Source organism: Peromyscus californicus, unplaced genomic scaffold (assembly GCF_007827085.1).
Source record: "Peromyscus californicus insignis strain IS unplaced genomic scaffold, ASM782708v3 Scaffold_14__1_contigs__length_90479793_seg_2, whole genome shotgun sequence".
Classification (NCBI taxonomy): domain Eukaryota; kingdom Metazoa; phylum Chordata; class Mammalia; order Rodentia; family Cricetidae; genus Peromyscus; species Peromyscus californicus.
Window position 1 is genome coordinate 73,639,111 of NW_026294436.1, and position 22,983 is coordinate 73,662,093.

A 22,983-nucleotide genomic window follows, 5' to 3' on the forward strand; every position below is an offset into this window, starting at 1 on the left:
TAAATAAATAAAATGCTCATTTCTCTAAAAATTTAATGTCAAGGCTGGTGAGACAGCTTGCCATACTCCACCATGCCTGACAACCTGAGTCCAGTCCCCGGGACCTGCAGAGTAGAAGGAGAAAAATGACTCCATAAAGTTGTCCCGACCTTCACACACGTACATGTATGTAAATAAATAAGTGTAATTGAAAAGTTCTCTGACATACATGTTTGAAAACAGTTCATGTGTGTGGCGTGACATATAGCCTGCGTTTTTTTGTCTTCCAGGTCCTATTACTCAGTACATTCTTCTTCGAGATGGAAGGGAGCGATTTCGGGGAACATCGCTGAGTTTCACAGACACAGAGGGGATTCAGCCACTCCAGGAATACTCGTACCAGCTGAAAGCTTGCACAGCTTCTGGCTGTGCGGTCAGCAGCAAGGTGAGAGGAACTCACCTACCTGTGGGAAGAAGAGTCCAGGGTGAGGGCTGTGTGAGCATCCTGGGTGTGATTTTTTCCAAGGCCACAAAACCGTGTCTCCCTCAAAGTGGCATTGAGGGAGTGTCCCCTTCGATGGATGTTGATGCTGAAAGGGGAGATTCCTGTGACAGAGATTTAACCAGATATCAGTGTTTTATTAGGAACAGCAAACTCTTGAGCCAATGTCAATGACTCCTTCACACCCCTCTCTCATTACTTATTTCTGGGTATTTGTTGTGGTTGGCTGGGATATTCCCATGATGTGGGTTGGTATCAAAAACAGTTAGTGCTCAATAAATGTTAATGTCAGGGCTAGATCTTTAAATTTGAAGCACCTGGAGTTCATCTGGCACTGGAAGAAAATTGGGGGGGGGCATTCCAATTTTGAAAGAAACCCAGAGCTAGTGGTGAGTGGTAGTGGTACCTTTGAGAGGTGTGGAGTCACAAGGAATCCACACTGGATCCTGTCCACAGGATCAAATGCCCATCAAGAGTACATCATCACATTCCCAGGACCAGGCGATCGCCGTGATGCAGGTTATCCTGAGGCTGCCTCTCATGTTCCGTTGCTGTGACACAGGCCCAGGTACCTTTCTATTCCAGCAGGGTGCCTCACTCCCTGTGCAGCCATCCAGTCTTACACTTCTCAGCTTCCAGAACGTTGGAGTAAAAATAGAAAACTCTTCTCTTCAGGTGTTTCTCAGCCGTAGGTACTCTGTTATAGTGGCTTAACATGGAATGGGGCAGTAGTATTCTACAAAGCCATCAAATGTCCAAAATTACTCATCAATTAATTAAATTTGCACCTAAATATCATACCTTCAAATTTTGCCCACTCTTAAAAACCAGAAATGGATGAGGCTGCCATGCAAATAAGTGACCCCAACACTCCAGCAGAAGTCTTGGGAAGGAATAATAAAGGCCTAGATTCAGGCACTGGGTCCAGAATGAGAGGCTGGGAGTGAGGCTTGGTTGGTAGAGTGCTTACCTAGGATGCACAAAGCCCTGAGTTCAGTCCCCAGCACTGTATAAGCCAGGTGTGTGCTGCAATTTCATCATCCTGAGGTGTGTGCAGGAGAATTAAGAGTTCGAGGTCATGTTCAGCTACAGTAAGTTTGAGGTCAGCCTGGGCTACAAAACAATATCCTAAAATAAAAGACAGTTACAGCAGAACGCAGGTGATAGAATCTGCAGACTTTGGTGTCAGCTCTGTATAGAATATGCAGCTGTGTCCAACCTGCAGCCCTTGTTCATATACACCCCTGGGATTGCTATGACTGAGCCCCAGTGCTCAATTATAAACTACTTAAAACATTATGAGCTGTTGGGCATTTTTTTAAATTTGATTCTATGGCTCTTAAGCATAAACTTTGTAGATGACACAGTTGTGTCATGATGGCAAAAGGCCAGACACCCAGAAAAGAAGAAAGTAAAGTGTTGTATGCCTTTTAAAGTATGTATTTTCAGCTGTTTGTAGGTGGTGTTGTTATGGTGCAAGCAGAAACAAAGATGTTAAAACGATAGGATTATCTTCAAGTGTCTCAAAACTAAAGAGCAGGGTGATAGAAGCAGATAGCATTGGTCATTTTAAATGAAAAAAATTGTCTAGTTGGATGCCAGACCAGGAGATGGGCTTGCTAGAAAAATCAATCCGAGAAATTAAAGCAATGGGTATAGATGTGATCATGAAGGGCACCAGAGAGAAACAAAACAGAATACCACTGGTGATGAGTGATGTACACTGCTACAGAATGGAGAAGAAAGAAAACGCCTCGGAGGAGACTGAGAGGAAACAAAGAATTAAGGGAGAAAATGAACCAGGGCCATTTCACATAGGCCAGCAATGTGGGAAGCCACCTGGGAGACCCACTGACAGACAGAATGCTTCTAACGCTCTTCACCTGACTGAAACTTCAGAAGAGTGGGGCCTACACACCGTTGCAGGAGCCACACAACACACAGAGCCCCAGTGAGGACTGAGCCCACTGCCATGCTGACAGATGGCAGCTGTTTGGACCAACCAAAAGCCAGTCTGAACGGTCCTTGGACAATTCTATATTTTGTGTGTAACAGGGCCTGGGCCGACCAGATGCCAGAACAATTGGTTAAAACATGAAATCAGGTTTATCCTATGGGGGAAAAAAAAAACATCTTCCCAACAGCAAATTTCATCCAGAACCGTGTTTTGACACCACTGACTCGGTGACTGGCTGGTTTTTCTTCTCACTTGGTTCTCTTCCTAGAGCATCAGCATAGACAGCATACCGTCGTCCTGGGAAGAATGCAGGGGAGTCCGCCCGTTATGCTGCTTAAAGCATGCTCTGTGCTAGCAAGTTCAGACGTAGCTTTTGCTCCATATTTACTGATGCTTAACTTTGCAAAATCAGGCTGTTAAAATGCAAAGACACTGATGGGCCATATGGAAGAGAGTTCTCCAGGCAGACAGTCTGCCAGGCGGGCTTGCACTTGTTTAAACTGAGGGCCGCACTCTGCCTTCAAAATTGTTGTCGGACCTGTTGTGATAAATAGTAGTTGGAGACTTATGTAATGTATTCAAGGTCAGATTTCATTGTTTAAATAGGATGAGAGGGAAAGAATGAAGGGGAGGGGGGACTCCTTCTCCCAGCCTTTGCTAATGATATGCCACGCCAGACGGCAAAGCTCTAAAACAAAAGCGACATTTTCATTGATCAGGATTCCTAGTGGACAATGACAATAAATTGCTGTTTAATTTCCACGCTCGCAGGTCGTCGCTGCTCCCACCCGAGGAATCCCTGAGAGTATCTCACCACCAAACATCACAGCCCGGGGACCAGAGACACTGCACCTCAGCTGGAGTGTCCCTGAGAAAACGAAAGATGTCATTAAGGAGTACCAGCTCTGGCTGGGTGGGCGAGGGCTCATCTACACAGACACAAGTGACAGGCGGCAGCATACGGTCACAGGTGACAAAACGGGAAATCTCCTGGAGGAGGCTGTCATGGCGCTGGGGTTGGGGGGAGCCTCCCAGGGGTGTGTGTTTGATATATGAGGTCACTTCGAAAGGACACGTTCTCCTGACATATGGTCAGGTCCTGCTTAATCCATGCTAATCGAAGAGCCCACACTGGCAGCAATAAGCCACGGCAGCCGAGAACTTCAGAAATCATTTATATTTGGCTTTGGTACGCAGCGTGGAGAGAGGGGGCTCGTGTCAGTATGAACTTCTTTTTTTCAAACAAACAGCACGATGCATTCTCTTTCCCCGGGGATAGATTCCCAGGTAATGGGGCCAGGATAGCCAAGTCGGACTTGAGAGGTGGAAGAAGAAAAGCAGAGAGAGTCTGCCAGCAAGCTCCAGAGTGAATGGCTAATACTCCCTCGTTGACAGTGGCTGCTTGGGACTTCTTGTCGTCATTATTTCTGTTAATTAATAGCGACTGTATTAGTTTGATTATGTGTAGCATTGTCATCATTATTACAGTAGTGCAGTGCAGGAGCAGAGTGCTGGGTCAACCCTCACAGTGACCGTAATAATAATTAACATGGGTAGCTTGAATATTTCTTTGGACGAGAACATGTATTTCTGACTTTGTCTTCTTATCACCTCGTTCAGTTTGATCATAGACTTCGCACACCCCGGGAGTTTAATATTTGGTGTTTACCTTTTTTTCTCTCTCTCTTTTGCTTCCATCACTAGCAAATGCAGGCTGCAGACAGGGGCCTGAGCTACCTGCTCAGTGCTGCGTTGCTAAGACCTAAACCCACCCTCAGCAGGCCAAGAGGGCACAGGTGATTCTTAGCTCTGTTTTATTGAAAAAAAAAATACTCTGGGAGACAGTCATTTAGTTCCTTATTGGGGTCCGGTGAGTCGTTACAAACACATCTGGAAGTTTAGATTCTGAGACCACGATTTTACAAACTGTCATTATTTCTCCATTTTTTTCAAAGACTTCCCAAAATAATGACCTCCTCCTGCTGGGCTCTGTGCTTTCGAAGAGTATTAGTCACGCAGATAACAAAACTTATAGGAAAGCACAGAAATGTCTAGAAAGCTATGCCTGGGTTTTCAGAAGTCCAAATTTAGGCTGCACAGGTGGAAAAGTAGCTGCGTGGTATTTTGCTCCTAAGTTCTGTGGTTTTCTGCCATCCAAGAAAGCATTGATTGAGAGGATCGCTGGTGTTTTCCATGAGTCCTGAGAGTCCTGGGAAGACACTTAGTACAAGCTTGCACACCTGCACACCTGTACACCTGCACACCTGTACACCTGCACACCTTCCACCTGGAGATCATGTGCTGACCTAGTGGTAGCATGGATAGGGAATGCTTTCATCAGCTCAAAGGCTCGTGCTGGTTTCTTATATCTTATTTCACTCAAAATCGACATGCATTGTTTTATGTAATAGAACCTCACCTTTCTTCATGTCTTTACCATCTTAAAGAAGAGTTACATTGTAACTCATTTATTTCTCACCATATCCCTGTAAGTGAGGGAGGCTTGTAGCATCCATGCTTAAAAGATGAAGAAAACTCACCCACTCAGGATGGCCACAGCATTTACTAGCTCCATCTGTAAAGGAATCAGAATGACTCATGATTCTCTCCCTCTCTCTCTCTCTCTCTGTGTGTGTGTGTGTGTGTGTGTGTGTGTGTGTGTGTGTGTGTGTGCGCGCGCGCACGCACCTACCACTAGCCAATGGTTATGGTCTTGATAATATATAAAACTTTTACAAATAAGATTGTGAAGGCTAGGGAGATGATTCAGAGGGTAAAGTGTGTGTCTGCTGTGCAAGTTTTCATATTAAAAAAACAGCCAGTTGCTGAGGTGGCACACATCTGTAATTCTAACACTGTGAGGGAAGAGGGAGTCACGGAGACAGGAGAATTCAGGAGCTCACTGGCCAGCCAAAATGTAGCCCAAAAATAAGCACCGGGTTCAGTGAGAGACCCTGTCTCAAAAAATAAAGTGGAGAGCAATCAAGGAAGACATTTCATGTTGACCTCTGACCTCCACAAAACACAGGCACTGGCAAACACTAAACACACACACACACACACACACACACACCTCACAGATAAAATTAATAAATTAGTTGATTAGCACTGTGTCCTCTAAGATGCTCTTGGCAATGGAGAAGGCTGACCAGTAAGAGGATGGTGGTTAGGCCAGTGCAGGGCGCAGGGCTGGTGATATAGAGGACTTGGGTGGACAATGGCATCATAACTGAATGTGAATTAACATTCTAAAAGTCAGCTAAAGCCACCTGAAGCCATGTACCAGTTCATACTGGTTTCACAGTTAACTGAGAGGCAAGGCTGGAGCGTTGTGGCTCAGTCGAGTCTGTCTTCGTCAGTAGCCTGGCTTTGTTGCCAGCTGTACTGGTTGCATGAGGGATTGGCTTTGAAATCTCGGCAAACCAAATTCAGTTATAGTGTACAAACCCACAGGATGGATGGCCTCATTAATTATGAAATAATTTCAAAGTTCTCTCTGTAAATCCCTTCGCTCCACTGATTCTTCCTTTCATGGTCATCCTTAATCAATATTTTCATGTCATAGAGAAATTTATACACACATATTGGTGCCAGAAGTCCTTGCATTAGAATAAATATTTTAAAGTTTTCCTATGTAAGTTAAACTTTTACAAATATCATAAAGTGAAAATAATCCTTTTTTATATTTCTTTTATTACTTTTTGAGATTTTCCTACATGGTGCTATATTTCCATCATTTATTTATACCTCACTCTCTGCCCCATCTAACTCTTCCCACATCCCAAAAACCCTCCTATATTTATCTTTAATTATTACTGTTACATATATATGTATATATTAATACAACCTGCTGAATTCATTATTGTTGCTCAGATATGTATGTGTTTGGGGCTGACCGCTTGGGATTGGATATGTGTGTGGAGGGTGGAGTCCTCCCTAGGGATGTCTTCCAGCAGCCATTAATTGCCTGCAGCTCTTCATCTAGGGGTGGGGGCTTGTAGGATTTCCCCCATCCACACTGGGAAGTCAGTAAGTAGTCCACTGGTGTTGTCATTGTGCTGGTCTTGCTTAGGTAACCAGACCACTGAGATTTTTCTGGGCACAGATTCTCTTGTATGTCAAATACACTATCTCACAGCAGATGCTCTGGCCATTTGGCTCTTACGGTCTTTCTGTTCTCTTTTGCAGTGTTCCCTAGCACTGAGTGCAGGGCTTGAGTTAGATATCTACAGTCAGTTCTCTGCATCTGGACTAGGTTGCTGTGATAGTCTCCAAAGTCATTTGGTCCATCCATCCGTCTTAAATGCAGCTAGAGAATTGTTCACTTGGACCCACTAAGGAGAGTGGGTCCAAAGCTTACTAAACACAGTTCATAAGGAACGGGAGTGATGTTAGGCACAAACATCTCTGAACTCAGAATCTCCAAAGTGTGGTGTGCTTTCTCTGTCAGAGAACACCAGGTCCATGGTCAGCTGACTGACCAAATGCAGGACAGAAGCATTTATGATGTGATGGGTGTTTCACTGAGGTTCATGGAATAAAGGAAGATAATGGAATTTGCTTCCTAGATTATCTCAGATGTTTGTTGAAGGACTGCCTGAGATGCTTGAAATACATATTTAGATTTCTCTTCATTTCCAAACCCTGGTATTCCCTAAGCAACAGAGCCCTAATGAAGCTGTAGCACTAGCCTTCCTGGAGCCTGAAGGATCTCAGTCCGGGGGATGGCAAGAGGGACCACTAGCACCTTGCCACAGCCATGTTGTCTCCATGCTTACTTTTAATTACCTCAAAGCCTCCGAAACATGATCCCATAAATGCTTTGTGGGAATAGTGGCAAAGGCCCTCATCACTCGCAACCCATAAATTGCTTATAATCCTCTAAAGATGTTTAAAAAAAGGCATTAAGTAATTGAAGACAGGAAGTCCTGAGTTAATTATTTAGAGGTGTTATCAATGCTCTAAGTAAACTGCAGCACTGTCTGCTATCTCCCCACACCAAGACCCGTGGGACCCAGGAGACAGCAGCTCCCTGCAGCTCATATTCACTAATGCAAACAGCACATGGAAGCTCATCAATCGAGACCTTCCCAGGTCACCTATGACTAAATTCATCTTCTGTTCTGTCCTACACACAGCGTGGGGATGGCAGTTCTGGTCTCCATAGCAAGCCTGTGTCGTAGGGATAGAGAGAAGGGTGGAAGGATTACCTCAGTGGCTGAGTCCACTGAGGAAAGTGAATGAATGAATGAACGAATGAATCGCATCTTCTTTAGCCGTAGGTCTGGGAAGGACTGTGTGTCTCTGAACTCTGGGTAAGCTGTTGCCAGATGAATTAATTAGGGGCTGTTCATCATTGCATTGCAGTCAGAAGGTGCATCCAGCCATTAAAATAGTGAACTGGAGTCAATTTGCTCTTTCTCATTCGCTTCGAAGTTATTGAAAGCCCTTTATGCTAAATAACACAAACCCTAACAATTCTATTTACAATAGAAAGTTGAATATTAGCATTATGCTGATGCCAATATTATACAAATCACTTTTGAAAACGAGAAAATGCAGTTTGAACATCAGTATGACCAAATGTGGAAAATCTTTGTGAAGGGTCTACCTTTAGATAAGTCCATTGTGTGGTGACAAACTATCTTTATTGTCATGGTATTTATAACATTTTATTGAGCTGGGAGATTAAGCTGGGATAAAGTGTTTGCTTCACAAGCATAAGGACCTGAGTTTGAATCCCCAGAGCACACATAAAGCTGCACATGGTAGCTGTATCTGTCTATAACCCCAGGACTCCTACAGCACTGTGGGAGATAGAGGCAGGAGAATCCTGGGAAACACAGGGCCAGCTAGCCTGGTGGTGTACAGCAGTGAACAGCAAGAGACCTTGCCTCAAACAAGGTCAAAGATGAGGAGTGATATCTGAGGTTGTCTTTTGACCTCCACATATGTGTTGTTGACACACACACAGGTACACACACACACACACACACACACACACACACACACACACAATGCCAGGGGCAGGAGTCAAATAACTTTTTTCTTGTTTATGCCTCAACTAGTAGGTAATCTTAAGGAAAGAGAAAATAGTTTCCTGTTACCTGTTTGTCCTGTGTTCATAGCCATTCACATTTTTAAACTATTCGTTTATTCATGTATGTAGCCTGAGCTGGCTTCAAAATTGCTACATAACCAAGGAAGAGTTAAGACTTGTGATCCTCCTGACTACCTCCTTGGTGCTGAGATGACATATGTGCCCCACCATGCAAAGCAAGTACTCAAGAGCTACATCCACAGCCCCCGAAAATGTTTCTTGAATAAGTAAATATTGAGTAGGACACTACAATGCATAAAAGCTTATATCTGTTTTGATTGTAGATAAAAGTCCCACTGCCAAGCGCATCTAACTCTAAGGCAGGATAGGTTACAAAGTCTGCAAGTCCCGTTACAGAGTGAAAATTCAGGTCTCTTTGTTCAACACTTGTTGAGAGTTTATAGACAGTAAGAGCCGAGGAGTAAGTGAAGTGCAGGCTCAGGAGCCTGGGTCTCTGAGCAAGTCACCCCACACCGCAAAGCCACCATCGAGAGGCATCCAGTGCTGCAGACCGACAGACACAAAGAAATCTTAGGCGGCGAGTGTGTCCTCAGAGCTGCGGGCAGCCCTCCTGTCCCGCAGTCATGTGTAGCGCCATGGTTGTATTTCCCAGGTGCCACGCAATCACCGATCAGGGAGTGGTAGACCTGTGAAAATAAACATGAAAACTGACTTCATTTCCATTTTTCCAAAGTTGAAGAAAGCTTCCTTGGTACCTACTTTTTAAAAACGTAGCATCAACCATTCATTTTCTCTTCTTTTATGCCTGCTAGTGGCCCAAAGAACTGTAGTCAAGAACTGTCTAGATGCTGATTTCTAAGGAATATAACTCTTCTCCCTAAATCCCAAGTATTCCAAGGTCCACTGCCTAAGAGACCACTAATTCATTATGTTTTGTCTTGGTGACTCTAGCTAGCCCTTATCTCCATGTTGTTTATGTTTTTGTGTCTGAACATAATCAAAACTTGAAACCCTGTTTCAATAAAGACAGAGATCTGGGGCTACAGCTCTGAGTTATAGAACCTTGAGCAGCATGCTAGAAGCCCTGGGCTCAATCCTTGGTGTCACAAAACATAAATCAACTATACATACTGTGATTTTCCAACAAATGTATACATTACACAATGCTTACATCAGAGTAAGCACTATCAGCCTCATTACCTGTCTGCTTAGACACCAATTCAGTGTGGTGTGAACCTTCCAAACTCCTTCTTCAAGTTTTTTAGTTGTTGTTGTTTTTGATCATTCTTTTTTTGCTTTTGTTTTTGAGACAAATATCTTTCTATGTAGCCCTGGCTGGCCAGGAACTAGCTATCTAGACCAGGCTGGCCTCACAGACATCTGACTACACTTACCTCCTTAGTGCTGGGATTAAAGGTGTGAGCCAACATGCTCGACCAAGCTTTTCTGAAATATGTTGGCATCATTGTTATCTGGAGTCACTCTATGCTAGAATTCCTCCTAACTCATCTGGTCACCATGGATGACCCTTTAGAATGGCACCCCCACATAATGCTATTTGGAAATTTCTTAGAAAATAACAGGGACTGTTACAGCATCATTGGTTGGATGTTTTAGAGCAGTGATTTCCATCTGAAGACACAATGAAGAAAATGCCTTTTCCTGCCAATGTATCTAGAGATTAAAAACCAGAAGCCAGCTGTTCCTTCTAGAGTATATCACAAATGTAACTGACATTGACATAGGTTTCCTTTGCCAAATCATATTTTTATTAACCATCCGTGGTTTTTTTTTTCAGTCTCTTTTTGACGCATATTACTCTTGAAAGTAATGTTAGTGGGAAGTGTGATTGTAATGAGTTTGGTTATATGATTCCCCTTTCCTTTCAAAGAGAACATGATTCCCTGTAGGGAAATTCGTGGAATTATTCGCCGCCGCCGTCATCTCTGCTATTCTGAGCTGTTAAATGCCTGCTTTGTCTCCCTGCGCTGGTCTTTCTCCGCTCTGTGACGCTATTTCTCACTCTTCTCATTCGATATTGGTTGCTTGAATGATGTTTTCTTTTCTCCCTCTTCTCTTCGACTTCAGGATTAAGTTACAGTCGGAATGGTTCCTTTGAGACGTCTCTTTAGTTCCCTCTTCTCGTCCTGATCAATTCATGAGTAGTTTTCAATTGGTGTGCCCTTTTCACTGCCTGTTGCTAATATTTCACATATATATCTCAGTTTAAGGACTACCGATAGGGGCTCACTTAAAATGACAGCAAATCCTATTGAAATGTGGAGATTTTATTGAGTTCTACTGAGCCATTGATAGGAAAGGTCACTGGGTACATGTAAATCACCCATGCCTGGTAGAAGCTTATGCTTCATTGCAGGCTATTTAAATAGCCCTCTTAATTGTACAAAAAATACAAGATTTAAAACTTATTAAGGATGATGCATTTAGACGGCATTTGTCTTTGACTCATCTGTAGCTAAAGCTGTCAGTTAACCAATCATAACTGCAACTTCAAGTGTGAAAACTAAGGCACCTAGGGGACAAACACCTCAACTCTGGCCATGGTTAATAGCTTGGTAACTGTCAGAACCCAAATGGTCTACCTGGAGTCTCTGGGCTTCTAACAGCCATGCTCTCCTGCCTGTGCTCATGACTTGTGATAATACTCAACATGAAAAGATTGAAATATATATTCCACTTGGGGGTTTTGTACAACTGGAGCTTTCTAGGGGATTTGAGCTACCTAAGCCATCATCCTCCTGATAGCACTAGGGTGTTTGACTCAATTGCTGCAATCTACCTTATTCACCCCAGCTATTCAAGGTGCAACATTAGCCTCACCCTTTCTGACATCTGTGACCCTATACCGCTCCCTCCACCTCTCTGGTTATACACTATCTGTGAAATGAGAAGACAGTAGCAGGCATTAAAAGAGCCTTGATTCTGTTAACACCCAAGGGAGTCACAGAAAGGAGTATGCTTAATAAGCACTAGTATTTTAGTGATGCCATTTGCAATTTTTATTGTGTGTGTTTATGTGTGTGCATGCATGAGGGCACACCCATGCCTTAATGTGTGTATGGAAACCAGAGGATAACCCTTAGGAGTCAGCTCTCTCCCTCCACCATGGGTCCTGGCAATCAAACTCTGGTCATTAGGCTTGGCGGGAAGCACTTTCCCCAGCTTCCATTGGCGCTAGTCACATAATTTCTTAACAAATTCCCTTGATTATGATCGCAATCCCTCTAAAGTTTATGTCTGATGTAGAGGTTGGCCAAGAGAGAAGTAAACGTGGAGGAACCACTGGGAACAACTCTGAGGTCTGTCTTCTCTTCTGTTTGAACTCCAGCCATTCAACATAGTTCTTTCATCTGAAGAGGAGCTCAGATGCATACCACCAGAATACTGACCAACATACTCTGTCTAAAGGAGCTGTTGCAATGTTTTCTGCCATCCTTCTTTGTGGTGGTGCTTAAGCGTCAGAGGGAGAGGCCATCACTGGTGGTGCACTTGAATTCCTCTAGCTGTGGGCTTTCTGTGCTACAAGAACTTAGTACTCGGTAATGGAGCTTGGGTTAGCCCCGGCTCTGATCTGGCCAGCTCCTACATTCTCTGCTTTGAACTTCAGCTTTGCTGTCTACGAAGCAGGAATAATGGCTCCTATGTGGGGGATATTCAGAGAGAAACTCTTCATACACGTAATAGATTATCCACGTTTTTAAATCTCTCCTCCATAAGTTGCTAGCTCATCACACGGGAGGAGGGAGTAACAGCTGCTATGGCACCCATGTGTAACATATGTGGTCTCACCTATAGCATGTCCCTGTACATAGATAAATAACATCGGTCATTTTTAAAACTTGTAGTCATCTTCAGTCTCTCAAGCAAACACACTTAATAAGTGGACATTTACTGGCTCATGAAAGTGAAACTTTGCATGCTGACTTTAGGCGCGATTCATCCCAGGCTACCAAATGATGCTTTCAGGATGCTGAAGGTCTTTATTTCTGAGCTCAGTTCTCTTTCCAACCTCCATACAGGGGGGAGGGAAGTCCCAGCACCTAACACGAACGTCATGATGTCATACACTCAATTCTGAGCTGCAAACATGAAAGGACAGTGTGGAAGTCTGTCCGTGCCTGGGTAGTTTTTCTGTCTCAGTTCATGTGGGTCCTGATGCTGCACAAAAGACTGCTTTATTTAAGGAAAGGTAGAGGTTTTCTGTTAAAGAGTCTATAGTGGGCCCTGTGAAGTTGTGTGGCATCTGGCAGTTGTCAGTGGAAACAAGCCTGTGTTTCTTCCACTTAATTCACACAACCCTTTACGTATTCCCACACTTCTAGGGTAGACCCAAGCTACTGAGGACAAACTGCTCAGGAATTAGAGAGACTGTGACCACCATCCTCTGTGGCTTCTCCTGTGGCCCTGACCTGCATCCCACCTCTTCTGGTCCTTCAGTCAGTCTTCCATTCACCTTGGGGACGCTCATCTGCACACAGTTCAGTGACTTTGCTTTAAACCTTGATGCCAGGCATGGTGGCACACGCCTTTAATCCCAGGACTCAGGAGGCAGCGACAGGTGGAACTCCTTGAGTTCAAGACCAGCCTGGCCTGCAAAGTGAGTTCCAGGACAGCCAAGGCTACACAGAGAACCCTTTCTCAAAAAGCCAAAATAATAATAATAATAATAATAATAATAATAATAATAATAATAATAAATCTTGAAAATCTACAAATATCACAAGACCCTTTTTATGTGTACCAAATCTTAGTGCTATTATTTTATTTTGTTTTATTTTAACGTGTAATTATTTATACAATAATGATGCCTAGTGTGATATTTCAGTCCTTGCCTATAGTGTGCAATGACTGTATCTGTCCTCTTTTATCCACTCCCACTACATTTCAACTTCAAATAATGACTATTTTATAGCTAGGAAACTGGTTTATTATTTACATGTGTGAAAAGTAACATGCAGTATTCCTATACCTGGCTTATTTCACATAACATGATGTTTTCTAGTTCCATCTATTTTGGTTTCAAATACCAGGGTATTCTTCTTCTTCATGACTGAGTAACATTCCATTGTATTAGGTAAACATATTTCCTTTATCCATTCACTCACTGATGGGCATATAAATTGATTCCATGACTTGACTACTTTAAAGACTACAATAAATACCCAAACACAGATGGATCTTCCACATACTGAATTTATCCTTTATCCTTTATCCTTTCTCTCTCTCTCTCTCTCTCTCTCTCTCTCTCTCTCTCTCTCTCTCTCTCTCTCTCTGTGTGTGTGTGTGTACGTGTGTGTGTGTGTGTGTGTGTGTGTGTGTGTGTGTGTGTGTGTGTGTTTGGCATGTGTATACCCAGTTATGGGATAGTTGGATCATATGATTGATCAGTCTGTTTTCTCCATAGTGAAAGCAATTATGTACATTCCTAACATCAGCATATGGACATTCCTTTGTCTCTACATCTCACCAGTATTTTCTATTTTCTCATTTCTTTTTTTTTTTTTTTTTTTTTTTTTTTTTTTGGTTTTTCGAGACAGGGTTTCTCTGTGTAGTTTTGCGCCTTTCCTGGGACTCACTTGGTAGTCCAGGCTGGCCTCGAACTCACAGAGATCCGCCTGGCTCTGCCTCCCGAGTGCTGGGTCATTTCTTATAATAACCATTCTGACTAGAGTAGTATGCTCTAACTCTTTTGATTTGTATGTCCATGATAGATAATGATGCTGAGCATTCTTCCAGTTGGCCATTTGTATTTCTTTGGAATTGTTTCCACTTAAATCATTTGCCCAGTTTAATTGGATTGCTTAGTTTTCATTGTTTATGTTTAGCTCCTCATATGCTCTGGAGAGTGAGCCCTCATGAGATGAAGGGTTAGCAGGTGTTTTCTCCCACCTGAGCGTTCTCTTCACGTTCCTGACTGCTTTCTGGGCTGTGTGGAAGCTTTTCAGTCGAACGAGGCCCGAGGCTCTGTCTGCCCACGATGGCTTTTGGTCCCTGTGCTTTGGGGCTATAGCCAGAGCATCGTCATCCACACCAACATGCTGAAGCGTTTCCCTGTGTTTTCCTCTAGGAGCTTCTGAGTTTGGGGTCTCACATTTTAGATCTTTGATCCACGTCGTAGATTTTGTGAACTCAACACAAGCTTAGACACACCCGAGAGGAGGGACTGTCAATTGAGGAACTGCCTCCATCAGATTGGCTTGTGGTCTTGTCTCTGGAGTTTTTTCTTGATTGCTGATTGATGGGAGTATTGGAAATCTCAGACTTCTGTGGGTGGAGCCTACTCTGGACAGGTTGCCCCTGGGCTGTGTAAGAAAGGTAGTTGAGTGAGCTACAGGGAGCAAGCAAGAGAGCAGCGTTCCCCCATGGCCTCTGCTGCAGTTCCTGCCTCCAGGCTCCTGCTGAGGTCCTTCCCAGGCCTCTTCTAATGGTAAACTCTAACCTGTAAGACATGATAAACCCTTTCGGCCCTGAGTAATTTCTGGTCATCACAGAAGCAGGAAGCCAACGAGGACAGTCTATTTGGCATTGATTTGTCTCCAGGGTAAGATGCTGGAGTCAGGTTTCAATATTCCGAGTACCCCAGTTTCCCCAGAACCATTTATTAATAACATTGATTCATGGGGCCATTTTGTGGACTTGCTGTATCAGAAAGACATGTCAGTTTCTTGTCCATAGCCATGGGATTCCCCCTAACCTCCATGTTACAAATGTCCTGTTCATCTCATCAAATGTGGTGTACCTCTCTGATGATGTGTTTCCTCTTCTAATAGCCATCCTAAACTTGTCTTTAGCACCTGCTGCTCACAGGGAACCAGAAGAGCCAGAACACAAGAGGTCAAAGAGGATGGGGCTATCACTTTTTTCTTTTTGAGATTTTTCTGGGAAAACACTCTTGAAAGATAAACATGCCAACAAATGCCTCTTGACTTTTTAAAAAAGATTTATTTGATTTTTAAATGTGTGTATCTGTGTGCTTGCATGGAGGTGCCCAGGGAGGCCAGAGATCTCCGATGCCCTTGGAGCTGGAGTTGCAGGCAGTTGTGAGCCGTTTACTGTGGGGGCTGTGACTAGAACTGGAAGAACAGAAGTGCATGGAACTTCCTATCCTTCCCTCAGCCCTACCTGTTCCATCTGCGTCCTTCCACACTTGCACCTAAAAAAAAAAAAAAGAAAGAAAAAGAAAACTTTACTACTCACAAATTACATTGATATCATTATTATTTAACACTTTACAAAACAAGGAGAATATCAAAAATTAAAAAAAAAAAAAAAGCAAAGTAGATGCTGCAGGCAGAAATGCTTGTGGAACCATGAGAAGGGTCCTGTTTGGTGGGGTCATACTTGTGACGGACATCACATCTCATAGCCCTTACCCTGGCCATGTTTGTTCACGGAGCTGTTCTCTAAGCTAACATAAAGTTATCACTGAACTCATAAGACAGGCATGGTGGGGTGGAGCGCAGAAGCCATCCAAAGATGCCCTCTCTGTTTGCAGAGCATTCTAACAAGGAAAGACAGTGGTACAGTTGAAACAATGTTTCAGAAGTGGGGTAGAAAGGCTGGCACTGCATGGCTGAACCAGCTTGCCCTTGCGACCTCTGGCTTTCACTCTTGGATGTCCCTTTCCATTTTCTCTGAGTTCTTATGTTTTATTAGCTTAGCATCTTCCTGTAAGCTTTTATCAAAGCTATATGATTTGGGGATGGCTTAGATCTTTAGTCATATTCCTCATCTAAAAATCAGGTAAATATCAAAATTATGTAAATCCTCCCTAGCAACCAAATGGAAGATTATAATCAAATAAGTACCTGGATCTTATCACTAGGTCCATAAGGAGACACAAAAGGCCCAGAGGCTGGATGTCAAGCAGATCCGGCTTCCTCAGGCCAGTGCTTCCTCGGAGAACCCAAACCAGCACTCCAACCCTGAGCGAATCTGAGGACTGACTCCTCCATTCATTTAGCAAGCACCTACTGTGTGCCATCACTATTGGCAGGATATACTCACAGGTGAAGTGGGGTCCTGGCTCTTTTGGCAATTGTGCCATAGCAAGAAAGGCAAGAAAAAGACGCCTAGAGCATCAAAGATACAGAAGGCTGTGCAAGGAAAGAATTATTTCAGGAGATAAAAGGGACTGGTATATTATTTAGAGTAGTGGAAATCTGTAAAGAAAAAATATAGAACTCGAGCAATCTACATGAAGTGACGGGATAAGGTGGGAACAAATCTGCAGGAAGAATCATGCTCCCAGGTATAAAATGTATAAGAATGCAGCTGGAAGTGTGTGGAAAGCACACATACTAACCATAGAGTAGGCGCCATAAATCAGCCTGCGATCTGACCGTTGACAAAGCACTATTCTCCTAATTTTTTTTTAAGAACGCTTTGGTATTGTTTGAATTTTCTCAAGAATCGAAGAAAGACCTTGTAAGCCTCAATATACTTCTTGTTGAGTGCTGCAGAGCCTTAATGTTACCCCTGCTGATATAAAATACTACCTGGCATCCCATTTCATCTTCTCATATAAGCTACATGCTATAGTGATTCCCCATTTTACAGATCAGTAGACCAAGGCAAAGAGAAGCTAGGTAACTTGGCCAAGGTCATCAGCCACAGAGCAGTGACATATAACCATGGACAACTTCTGTCATAAATAGATCAAGCCATTCTTTGTTCCCTCTGAGGCCTTGCTGGGGAACTACTGAGCCGTGTTCTTTTATAAATGTAGTGGAAGTAAATAAGGGCTACGCCCTCATTGAAATCTCCTCAATCTGTGTGTAAAGACAAAAGCAGTTCATCCAGCAGAAGAGCAATGTGCCCCACGAATACACCTGGGGAAAACGTGCAGCGGGTTTTTGTTTGTTTGTTTGTTTTTCTTAAAAGTGTAAGCTGGTGTTAATAAGAACTGAATATAGCTTGAGGCTAGACAAGATGCATCAACCTTCCTTTCACGTGTTTTCTGCCCCTCTTCACGTGAGGGGCAGACACGGGAGCTGGGGTGGTTAGTCTAGAGAAGGGAAGACTCAGAGGGATTTGGTAACTGTCTACAAATATTTAAAGAACGAGTAATGTGGAAAGGAAATTAGATTGGTTCTATGGGTCCCCAAGGGGGGAAGCAACAGGAGTGTCTCACCACAATATAAGGAAGGACTTTGAAACTAAATGAGGAGGAACCCTGGTGCTCTTCAAGATGGAACCAGCTATTCGGGATGTAAATGTTCTGGTGCAAAAAGTGAGACAGTTTTAATGACATCTTGTAGGGGGGATCTGAGAAGGATGAATTTATTAATCATAAATTTTGAAGTATCTCTGATGGCTGAGCATTCAGAAACTTTTGATCAGCATAACTGTTCAGGAAGTTTAAGCCTTCAGAAAGCCGGGATGATTGACTTGCTTGGCCTGTGTAGGGCTGTGACCTGTGTGAAGTTCTGGGTTCCTGCCTGGCCAATGTGGGACTGAGGGTTCCATTCTGGCCTGTATGTGACTGTGGGTTCCATTCTGGCCTGTGTGAGGCTATGGGTTCCTCCCTGGCCTATGTGGGACTGTGGGTTCCAGTCTGACCCATGTGAGGCTACAGGTTCCTGCCTTGCAGAGCACATCTACAAATCTGCATGTAACTTCCGGTGTTCAATTGTTAATGAATAACCCTCTCAAGCTGTGCTTTCTTTTCTGTTGGCTCTTCTAGGTCTTCAGCCATACACAACCTACAGCTTCACACTTGCAGCTTGTACATCTGCCGGATGCACTTCCAGTGAGCCCTCTGTAGGTCAGACCCTGCAGGCTGCCCCTCAAGGTAACCAGGACAAATCTGTGGTTTGGAGAAAATGTTTGAATGTGCTGTTTTAATTCACTTTATAAGCTTTTTGTAGAAAACACGGCAGGAAGAATAAAGTCGACAGAATAAAATAAAATAATATCCTGTGTCTCCTCCTCCTACAGGCTGGAGTAAGCCATACACTGCCACTCACAGTAAATTACTTCAAGTTCTTTAAGTCCTTGAGATTTGCTTTTTTATGGGGAAAAAATACATACCTGGATATGAAGCTCCTCAAAATCTTAATCATTAAACCTTTTAACAGTAAGTAAGTAGCTGAAGCCAATGAAATCAGCCTCTGCCTTCAAAAAATTCAAACCAAATCAGAATGATAGTAATATAATTACTAGGTGTATATGCAAAGAATATACTGAAGGAGATATTAACAATTATCACAGACATGAAGATTTTATGGTACAGATAGGCTATGGTGGACCCCAAGAAACAGGGATTTTAACACACACACACACACACACACACACACACACACACACACACACACACACACACACACACACTGGATGAGATATCCCACCAGGCTGTTTGAAGAAATGTACAGAGAGATTCCCCCCTCTTTAGAAGACAAATTGGTATTGTCTATTAAATTCAAAATCTTAATTCCTTAACACAGCAGTTAAGTTTTCATTATTTATGCCTGAAACTCATCCACATGCCCAGAAGGGGACCTGTGTCAGGATGCCTGTGGCAGCATCATTTTGCTTAATGCCAAATGTGGAGAACAATTTAAATATTGTTGAGAAGGAGAATTGCTAAATGAAATCACATTGTAGGAATAAAGTGAGCTGTTCCTATAAGGATGCTGGAGAGCTATGGTAACCGCTTTATGCGTGAAAATGGTGGCAGATGACTCCACTCATTTCTAGTCATAAATATACAATACACGTAGAAAAAAATCTGGAATTAGCAACCCTGTGATGACAATGAGCCCCTGAGGGTTGGGACCTGGGGTGTGTGATGCCCTTTTCTTTATGGAAGAAAAACATGCTCAGTAGCCTATTGTAGGGATCCACTATTTGTTAACCTTTCTTATTGGCCTGTTTTGCATATGGAGAAATCAAAGCATACATATATAAGTATCTAAAGAGGATCATGGTGTCTGTTGCCATGATAGAGTCCCAAACCACTTGTTCATTACTTTTCTACTGAAAGGACTGTTGTACCTTGGAATATTAGATCTAAACTTCCTACCGGCAAATGGGGAATAAAATGGAAAATTCCACATATGGGGCATATGGCTCCTCGCTAGGAGTTCACTAATGATGTTCTCTATATAAAGAATGCTTCATGTCAGAGAGCTTGGTGTTCCTATGAAAGGAAGGAAGCAGCAGTGGATTTTTTGGAAAGGTAAACCATCAAATGGATACTCTGATGATAATGGGTGATCTCTAAAGATGTTACCAACCTGTTTTGGCTAAAACTCAAGCCTGATAAAGTAGGGGGTCTCTGGTATTGGTTCATCTACCAAACCCACATTCTTAAGTTATTTTCTAAATGTATCTGTTTTCCCACTTCCTCTTATAAAATTTTTGAAAGGGTCTAGATCTTATGCCTTGAAAAATGTAACTTTAAATGATACACGGGAATGTGTTGTAAGAAATGTCCTCTTTTTTTTAACATTATGCAATGTTCCCTTGCCAGAAATAACTATGCAAAGAAATAAGGTTTTCCTCTGGGAAGCAACGTAGCTTTAGATCCATTCTCTGGCTGTGTATGTGCATTCATGGATAACCTGTGCCAGGAATCAATACAGTCCCAATGTTGGCTTGAGGCTACAAAGGAATATAGTCCCAATGTTTGGCTTGGAGGCTGCAAAGGGACCAATCATCAATGACATTAAGCACTATTACAAAGTAGAAACAAACTTACCCTTTTAATTTCCTAACTTGGGCTGGAGAGATGGCTCAGTGATTAAGAGCATTTACTACTCTTCCAAAGGGCTTGAGTTCAGTTCCTAGCACACACATGAGGCACAATCATTTGTAATTCTAGCTCCAGAGGATCTGATATCTCTGGCCTCCTCCAAAAGTACCTGTTAGTGCATGTGCACACACACATGCACAGGTATTCATAATTTAATAAAAAATAAACTTTTAAATTACTAACCCAAGCACAGTCAATTATGTAATGCCACTTTTGCAGTAAATCAGACACAGTTTGCAGGTCTAAGATTTGAGAGTGATGAGTGCATATGGAAAAAATTCAAAGAAGCCTGTGTTCTTTCCCTCCTGTTCTGCTTTACATCTAAACAGAAAGTGGTAATACACAGTGTGGCCTCAGGAAAACCTGGACACACTTCTCTATAGTTTTATCCCCGTCGGAAATTGTGGCTCTTTATCAAGTAGTGGGAAGAGCCCAGGTTGGGTTATAACCCTATTTTCTCAGAACAACTGCTGGCCCAGTAAGATCAACTCATTTTAGGGTGAAATCATGCAAAACTATATCCCAGCTTAACATCAACATTGGGGAAAAGAAAAGGCAAATTGGACATGGTCCACCTTGAGCTCCTCCAGTTCCTCTTTCCTGTACCTGGCTTACTGATGCCCCTCTAGACCCTTCCTTTACTCAGTTCACATAACTCTGGATCTAGAGTACTGTCTCTACCTTCTTTTAAAGACTGAGTGCTGCCAAAGGCTAAGCTCTCACCGGGATGTACTCGTGGACAGAAGATCTGTGCAGCCACCATGTTAGACCTCCATCTTCAATGCTCAGTTCTCTCTCACCCTACCCCTTGCCCCGCCTTGCCTTTCCTCCTGTTCTCTTAGGTACCAATGTCCATCACCTCAGTCCCACACCTACTGTGCTTAAACTTCCATCTTTATACATACTATGTCACTCTTCATAAATCTTACTGATTGTAAATCTTAATTTTTCAGTTCGTCCTTCTTTTTCATCCCTTCCCCCTCTACCTTTGTTCACATCCTTCTCATTTCTCCAGCTTCTCCTAACTAGGTTCCTTTCCAAAGCCAGTTTTCAGTTTTCTCATAGTCCCCTCCTGATTCTTCCCGCATGTCAAAAAGAGTATCTCTCCTGCTAGTCAGCTCCCTAAAATCTAATTTCCTTCCGGGGAAACAAACCCTTATCACATTTATATAGCAAATAGATTCCTCCAGCTTCCCCTCTGCTAATCTGGTGGTCTTGACCGCATGCCATGAAATGGGGTCCTATTTTAGTGTTTGCCATCCTTAACACTTCTCCGTTTCTGTAAGACTCTTTGTAGGTTGCCACAATCTTTACTGCTGCCCCTGTACCATCCAACAGCTAACTTCTGTCCACCACAGCTCATGTGGCTCCTCTTACATCAGTTTACCCCTAGGACTACCTCCTTCCTACCTCTCCTGATCTCATCCCACAGTCTGTGCCAAGGCTCCTTTCCTGGGTCTCTCCCTGCCCCATGCTTCTCTTTAACCACCAATCACACTAAATTATAGTATTTGTACTTACAAGTCTTTACTTACCATGACACAATGAACTGGAAGAGTCAGGAGTACATTTTTTCCCCATACCCACAGTACCTAACAGAAAGGGATGCCAAGTCATGTGGAAGCTTGAATGAGTAAACTAGACAATAGCATTTAACTATGCAAACCAGTGCATCCTTGCTGTGATGAATTCATTCAGAACTGGCTTTCATCAACAGAGTTTAAGAAGCCAATTCACAATAAACATTGGGAATTTTAGCTAATGGATGTTTGAAGGAACTTTAGAAGTGGGTAATAGTACACAATACTTAAGATCAATTTAAAGTACACTCAGTAGCAGCATTTATTTCTAGTAGTCATTGTGTCAAAGCAGCTACTATAGTCTACCTACTGACTTTGGCCCCCAAACTTCCCACCTGGTTAGCCCTAGCCTGGCACCAGAGGTCAGTTCTCTTCCTTCTGTCCATTCCTCCCTTGAATTGCCTCAGATCTGCCCTCTATTACACAGAATAGGATCAGTTTTCTGGTGCTAAAGCTGCAGTTAGAGAGTGGGAGGGAAAAGGGGGCAAATTCACACCTGGCACTCACTCAAGTGGGTCTTCACTCTGTCGACTATGCCTTGAAGGGTTAAGGTAACAACAGCCCAAGCCCACCCTGCAGGTAAATATATAGCATTTACTATTTGCTATTTGCACATTGAAACTGCATCTTTCCAATTGAATTTTAGCCAGCTTCCATGGAGCTGAACACATGAAAAACTTGACTTGAAAACATGAAACAACTCCAAAATTTGAGTTACTTTTATTTCATTAGAACCTACATATGCATAGGCTACCTTGAAGAATGTATGCTGGAAACTAAGCTATGGCTGTTTTGGTTCTTTGGCAAATTTTTTGTATGTGTATATGTGTGTGGCATTCATGTATGCACGAGCACACATGCATATGTGGTGTGTGTGTGTGTGTGTGTGTGTGTGTGTGTGTGTGTGTGTGTGTGTGCATTCACACACCCATGTAAACACATGAATGCATGCATGTATGTAGAGGCAAGACATTGGTACCAGATGTCTTACCAGTCACTCTCCACCTTATAGATCCAGTCAGTGTCTCTCACTTGAACCCAGAGCTTGCAGATTTGGCTCCTGTAGTCAGCTAGCTTTCTCTAAAGATCTCTTATGACTGCCCTGAAAAATAAGGTTTCAGGGAGGCT

At 43.0% G+C, this 22,983-nt stretch overlaps 1 protein-coding gene across 1 annotated transcript in view; it reads left to right on the forward strand.

Annotated features, from left to right (window-relative positions):
- Ush2a (usherin) overlaps window positions 1–22,983 on the forward strand; it is a 706,426-nt gene that overhangs the window by 560,117 nt on the left and 123,326 nt on the right. The window contains exons 53-55 of the mRNA XM_052737975.1: window positions 270–424; window positions 3,210–3,408; window positions 18,206–18,313. Of these exons, the coding sequence (XP_052593935.1) occupies window positions 270–424; window positions 3,210–3,408; window positions 18,206–18,313 (462 nt within the window). The remainder of the gene's footprint in view (window positions 1–269; window positions 425–3,209; window positions 3,409–18,205; window positions 18,314–22,983) is intronic.